The 7,203-nt window shown below is 42.9% G+C and overlaps 1 protein-coding gene across 2 annotated transcripts; it reads left to right on the forward strand.

Moving 5' to 3' along the window:
- The first annotated feature begins 2,769 nt into the window (after positions 1 to 2,769).
- On the forward strand, positions 2,770 to 6,497 carry LOC123980494 (histone-binding protein RBBP7-like). 2 transcript variants are annotated; one of them, XM_046064906.1, is made up of 5 exons: positions 2,770 to 3,093; positions 3,760 to 3,904; positions 5,217 to 5,359; positions 6,067 to 6,240; positions 6,355 to 6,497. In XM_046064906.1, exons 1-5 carry the CDS (start codon positions 3,078 to 3,080, stop codon positions 6,480 to 6,482), a joined length of 606 nt encoding a protein of 201 aa, XP_045920862.1. In that variant the 5' UTR covers positions 2,770 to 3,077; the 3' UTR covers positions 6,483 to 6,497. The 2 variants fall into 2 exon arrangements, with proteins under 2 accessions (XP_045920862.1, XP_045920861.1); XM_046064905.1 differs by having other exon boundaries at positions 2,776 to 3,093; positions 6,064 to 6,240.
- Positions 6,498 to 7,203: the final 706 nt, after the last annotated feature.

The following is a 7,203-nucleotide window of genomic DNA, read 5'->3' on the forward strand; positions in this document are numbered from 1 at the left end:
TTTGTGAGCAAACTAGATCTCTTAAAAGGATACTGGCAGGTCCCTCTTACTGAGCGTGCTTCTGAGGTCGCAGCCTTTGTGACTCCCGATGACTTTTTGCAGTACACGGTAATGCCCTTTGGAATGTGTCCAGCTACTTTCCAGAGGTTAGTTAACACAGTGTTAGCCGGTGTTAAAAATTGTAATGCTTACCTAGACGATCTCATTGTCTACTCAGATCCGTGGGAGAGTCACAAGTCCACCCTCTCCGAAGTGTTTTCTCGCCTTGCTCAAGCCGACCTTACCATAAATCTCGCTAAGTGTGAGTTTGGGAAGGCCACTTTGACCTATCCGACTTGTCCAAGCCGTTCAAGCTGGAGGTGGATGCCAGTGCCGTGGGAGCTGGTGCCGTGCTTTTGCAGGAAGATGTAGAGGGCATAGACCATCCTGTATGTTACTTCTCAAAGAAGTATAACCGCCATCAGCTTAACTATTCAACCATTGAAAAAGAGACCCTTGCTTTGTTGTTGGCCTTACAGCATTTTGAGGTCTATGTTGGCTCCACCTCTCTGCCCGTGGTAGTTTACATAGACCACAACCCACTTGTGTTCTTAGCCCGTATGTACAACCATAACCAGAGGCTCATGAGGTGGGCGTTGATTGTACAAGAATACAATCTGGAGATACGGCATAAGAAAGGTTCAGAGAACATTATTGCAGATGCCTTGTCTAGGCTGCAATCATAATAGAGAAAAGAAAGTAGTTAGGTCTAAACTGGTTAATTCCCAAACTGGGGAGTTTGTGTTTATGGGGGGGAGTGTCACGGCTGTCGCTGTCACCTTTGTGTTTCCCCTTTTCCCTGTCTCACCTCTACCAAGTAGGCTGTGTCCCTGGGGAATGAAGACCCGCCTACTTCCTGGTTTCTGGGGTGCTGACATCAGTCCCGGCCATTGGTTCCCTCTGTTTCCATTCAACCAATGGCTCGTCACCACGTTAATTACCTCCGGCTCATAAGGAGAGTCCACCTGTTGCTCCAGGCAGCTTGTCACCGCCTGTTGACTTGTCCTGACTTGGTATTGACTCCATAGCCTGCCTGTTAGTTGTACTTTGTGTTTAGTGGAACTATCCACCTTCCTTGCTTATTAGCTGTACATTGTGTTTAGGGAAACATTTGCATACCTTTGTATGTTAGCTCCACATTGGGTGCAGTGGAGAAATTCACTTATTGTTTTGTTTTCTATTGTGTTAGTTTTCACCAGGTGGAGTGGGTCCTGTGCTCTTTGTGTTCTTTTGTAGCAAGAATCAACTCTGCTTAAAACGATAGATAGGTACAGGCCTCCTTTTGAGGACCTTTTTATTTTAACTTGGTTTGTTATTTTCACAGCACCCTCGTCCACCCTCCTTTTGTTTATTGTTACCTGTCTACATCTGTTACCAATAAAAGTTACCTTGTTAAGATCTATACCAGTTGTGCCTATATGTTTATGGCCCCCACTCCCCTAGACCAACAGGGGTCGTAACAATGTTTTTTCTACCAGAGCAGTAAAAGTTTAGCTGGCTGATGCTTCCATGCTGTAAGCTAACGTTACCATTTTATTGACAATTAGTGATCAGCTGATTGTCTCGCTAACATAACCGCAAATGCCAAACCACAGTGCTGGAGAACAACGAGGCTACATGAATTTAATCCAACTAACATTACATATTTTACACCACTGACAGGAGAAATACGTCAGGTCCGTCTGTGATTATGGACAGCTTCTAGCTAAAGCTATCAAACAACAGATTTCATTTGCATCGCTAAAGTGCAACTAACTTCATTACCTGTCCAAGGAAAACAGACAACTTCAGCTCCGCTTTGAAAACATCTGTCCCACATCAAAGCCTTCCATCTGGGGAAAATCTACACCGATTATGTCTGTGATTGTTTGCTGTCTGCATCTGTCCGACTCCTCTGACTTCATGGTATAAAAATCCACAGGCTGTCGGCTCTCGTGCTAAATAACATGTGTGCTCGTTCATTTATCCAAATGTCACTTCTCTTCTTACTTCTAATAAACCAGAGGACTACTCAGAGACTGCATTATTATTTTTCTCTTCCTCTTCTACAGACGCATTATGTAAGGTCTTTATACACCACTGAAAACATAGTTATGGATATTGTATTGCATTTCTGTCAATAAATCCTCAGCTATATTACACACTGAACCTTTAAGAAGGCCAAATTCCCACGCCAAGTTCTTGTCAGCTTTTACAGAGGAGCAATAGAAAGCATCCTGACTGGAAACATCACTAACTGGCATGGGATGTGCACGACCCAGGACCGGAGGGCTCTGCAGTGGGTGATTAAAACTGCTCAGGTCACGGAGCCCAAAGGATACTAAAGGACAGTACCCACCCAGCCACAGCCTGTTCACCCTGCTGCCTTCTGGGAAGAGATATAGAAGTTTCAGCTGCCACACCACCAGACTGCAGAGCAGCTTTCCCCTCAAGCTATAAGACTCTTAAACTCTAATTCATCCTCAGCACTGCTCCACTGAATACAGTTTATTTCTGTTTACCATTTTTATAATTGCTTCTATGTTAATGTATATTGTCTGCTACGTAGCAGAAGGGAGTTACAAAACTCAATTTCACTCTATAATCGGTTACAAACCTACCTACGTACCTAATCGCTGGCTTCCATCAACAACAATTCACGCATGCGTGCTATAAATAGGGCGGGAATAAGTAGGCACAGCTGGACCTCTTTGTAAATACTTTGCAGTGGATGGCAGTAATGCACCATATGGCTGCCAACCGCCATAATACTCCACAGAAGAAGAAGACGAGCGGGAACGGTGGAGCGGGGCCAATTTGTCTACGCAGGCCCTTCTTTTCCAGTGTTGGCTTCATGGTTGGCCCTCGTTGTATACGCCCACGTATACAGTGTATAACGCATGCGCAGTAGGTGTCGAGTAATTCGGCGCTGAAAAGGAAGAAGTAGCAGTGATAACCTCAGCTGCAGTAGCAAGGGGAACTACAGCACTATAAACTACAACAGCGTCTACCTAGTTGCTTTGCTTTCGAGCATCGTGACACAGCACAGAGTTTGGAACATGGCCGATAAAGAGGGTATGTTTACTATAACTACCTAGCGTATAAAGCCGGGTCCCGTTTTCCTCGTGTGCGGCTCCACAGCCGTTCAACTGTGCCATGGGCGCTAGCATGACATGCTAGTTTATTATAGTAACGTTACCATCAGGAGGCTAATTTGTTTCAGCCAGCATGTCTGCTCGGTTTTTAAAAGAACACCATGTCAAAGTGTCAGATAACCAAATTCAATAGCACGTATTTCAACTTAAGAAATAGTTTTGTTGATGGTACGCTTCCACAGTCCTCCATCATCAAAATAACGTTAACTTTACACCGTAGTGCGTGGTAGCGAGCAGTAACTTACACCAGTCCTGAATTCAGGGAAGAGGGTTAACCATACCGAATATCTTACCATTGTTTAAGTTCTTTGTCAGTCTGCTGCCACAGAGTATCGTTCATGTAATTTGAAGGAAGCTAGCATTTAACTGTTTTAACGTAAACGCACGTTGAGCTCTCGTCTGTTAAGGTTGCTTCAGCTGTCCAGTGTCCAGCAGTACCAGACTTGTTACACTTACTACGTAACAGTAATTGTGTGTGCTTAATCTACTTTAGTAAATACACAAATGTACTGAGGGAAACTCACAGCAGTTTCCATTTTTTTTTTACCGGTGTACCTGTAACATACACCATGTTGTTCTGCTGAAGTGTATGATGACGCAGTGGAAGAAAGGGTCATCAATGAGGAGTACAAGATTTGGAAGAAAAACACACCTTTCCTGTACGACCTGGTGATGACCCATGCACTGGAGTGGCCCAGCCTTACTGTCCAGTGGCTTCCAGATGTCAGCAGGTATTTACATTATCTCCATCTTACTGCTGAAACAATGGTTTAACCCCAGCAACTTTGTCAACAAGTGTTTCTATCTTTACATCCTGGGTCTCTGTATGCTGGAGTGTTCCTGCGACATCTGTTTCTCTTGGTCCTGTCTTTGGTTTGTGAACAACAAAACTGTGCTTCAAAGCCAACATCTGGTCAGGAGTGGGACATGAGATGAAATAAGATTGTACAAGTTTTTAATGTTAAAAAAAAAAACATTAAACATGTGGCGGTCATTGTTTATATTGTGGTGGACAGCAACAAATAAATCAATGTATGGGAAGCACTGGGCTCAGGGTCCAAAATTAGCACTAGCCAAATGCTGGTAAAATATGCAATTGGCTAGTAGATTTACTTCCTCACCAGTCAACAAACAATGGTAATCTATTGAGTGGCTGGTAAAATTTGAGCAGTCACTAGCCATTGGCTGGTGGACAAAAGTCAATTTTGCACCCTGACTGGACTTTAATAAAACTGTAGAACATTCAAAAGCACATCCCTGTCTATTGTCTTTATTACAAGTATGACTGGTTACCAAATACTTATATTACCAAATACTAATTCACTAAGAGATTCGTTGAAGCATTTATATTAATACCTTGGAATTCTTCCTGTGTAAAAGCCTATTCATAGTTTTCAGTCACGTGACATGCACTGTGACCTGGAGGGCAAAATAAGAGACCAACATAGCAGCTCACACCGCGACTCACCCGTAGAGATGCTGTAAAAGCAGTTACATTTTATTTGGATCACCACTCAGCTTAAGAAAAAGAAGGATATGAACACAAACTGCAAGTGTTGGGCACTTCCGATCCATGTTGCGGCACCCGCTGCCACATTTGTTCCATTAAAAACCGCCAGGTGCCTGCCACCGCTCGACTGCAGTGATGTTTGCGTTTACCTTGTATGGAATGCTGCACCTAACACAGCCCAGGCTTGTCTCTTCCTCGATTAGTGCATCCAAAAGCACAACAACCATCCAGCATTTTTGCAACACTAAAGTAACAAACTCAAAGTAACAGTGTATCACATGCCTCCTGGTTGGTGGGCAGTGGAAAATAACTTATTTTTTGCCTTCTAAGAGAGTTTTCTTTGGAATGTGATGTCACGTGAAAACTATGAATTTTGTTACTATTTTTCTTTAACTATCAGCAGTCATTGACTTTGAAGAATCACATTTGCCTCTTTCATACCAAAAGCCCTGATCTAATTTTAAACTTAAAGACAAAGCTACTTTTGCTACTGAATATAGATGAAGATCATGTCCATGTTGTCAATTCTGCAGGCCTGAGGGGAAGGACTACACCATTCACAGACTGGTTTTGGGGACTCATACATCAGATGAGCAGAATCACCTTGTGATTGCCAGCGTTCAGGTACCAAATGATGATGCCCAGTTTGACGCGTCGCACGACAGTGAGAAAGGAGGTAAATACACAAAGAGTACTGCAGTAAAATATTTTGGACATACTTGGGAATTTGTGCTTGTTACCGCTATAAAGAATGTCTTTGCATGGTCAGGGGAGTAGGTGTATTTGTTGTCGATGTAATGTCATTTCTAGAATGCTTTTTTTTTTTTTTTTTTTTTTTTTTTTTTTACTTGATTCTTACCAAAATACATAGTGTGGATCTGGAAGGCCTAACATGTGTTTCCCTTTAGGAGGTTTTATAACTTATTTTGTTTAACTTAATACTGACAAAATTATATGGTGAGGTACAAGTCCTTTCAATCTTTATGCTGAAACTGTTATTCTGTCTTCCAGCAGGTATGTGTATGGGTGCCCAGCTGTGTGTAGGTGTGCTGCAAGCTCACTGATCTCTTGGTGTGTTACTAGAGGTAGTATAAGTATGGCCACTGAAAATTTTTAAGGTACAGTCGAAGTCTAAATCGCAATACTCACAAAGCCAATCTAGTGCACATATCAGAATAAAGGGGTAAAGTAATAGTTAACTCCATATTGATTTGATCTTAAAACATTTGAGCACAGCTGCTGTAAACCCTCAGTAGCTGATAAATACAACAGTTCCCAGGCAAAGTGATTGTGTGAGAATATATAAATCGATAAGAACCCTCATGGTCTGGTGTCCATTTCCTACCTTGAATGTACTACAGTCTGGTTGTATTCTCTTCTCAGAGTTCGGTGGATTTGGCTCAGTAAGTGGAAAGATAGAGATTGAGATCAAGATCAACCACGAGGGAGAGGTAAACCGAGCCCGCTTCATGCCCCAGAATCACTGCATCATTGCCACTAAGACTCCCACCTCTGACGTTCTGGTCTTCGACTACAATAAGCACCCGTCTAAGCCAGGTTGGATCACTGCTTTGCTTATATACTTAAGACTACATGTGTTATAATGGGCACACAGTTAATCACACACCATGAAGGTGAACGTGTAGTGCAGCGTGTATTTGTGTGTTTCAGATCCCAGCGGGGAGTGTAGTCCTGACTTGAGGCTGAAAGGCCACCAGAAAGAAGGGTATGGCCTTTCCTGGAATCCCAACCTCAGCGGCAACCTACTCAGTGCCTCAGATGACCATGTAAGTGACTAGGATTATAAGCTAACAGTCTTAATGTACAGGTTATCCAGTGCAGACAGGAGATCGGTCAGAAAGAAGGATCCAAAAGGTTGGTTCAGACTGAAAGCAGAGTGAATTTTAAAGATGGTGGGATTATTGTCAGGGTTTACATAGAAAGACGCTAGTGGATGTTATGAACAGGACAGGTATAATGGCAGAAGACATCGGAATGTCTTCAGGGGCCGTACATTACCAAATACTACATGAACTACAGTGATTACTAGGGGTCTACCAAAAAATCGATACGGGGGGCAAGAGAGGAACAGAGGGGAAAGAAAGAGAGGGATGGAAGGAGAGAGAGAGGGGAGGGAGGAAGCCTACACAATATACACACACAGAGGTACAGACAGTAAAGGTGATGTTGCTATAGACTAAATGAAAAATGGTACAGATATTAATAGTAGTGTTAATGGTAACAATGTTAATGATTATTATAATAATAATAATAATAATAATAATAATAGGACTAGTAACAATAGTCGTTGCAGCAGAGGGTGTCGAGCAGGAACACGAGGGCAGCAGGTGACCCGCAGCCACAGATCCAGACTCCACAGCTCCAGAGCCAGAAACACCTGCAGGAAGTGATAGGAGGAGAGAGGAGAGGGACGAGAAAGCACAAGACTACCAGAAAGGGGAGAAGTCGAGTTAGTAACATGCAATAATGGGATGAGGTTGCATACAGAGGGAGAGAAAG

Source organism: Micropterus dolomieu, linkage group LG12 (assembly GCF_021292245.1).
Source record: "Micropterus dolomieu isolate WLL.071019.BEF.003 ecotype Adirondacks linkage group LG12, ASM2129224v1, whole genome shotgun sequence".
NCBI classification, from domain to species: Eukaryota; Metazoa; Chordata; class Actinopteri; order Centrarchiformes; family Centrarchidae; genus Micropterus; species Micropterus dolomieu.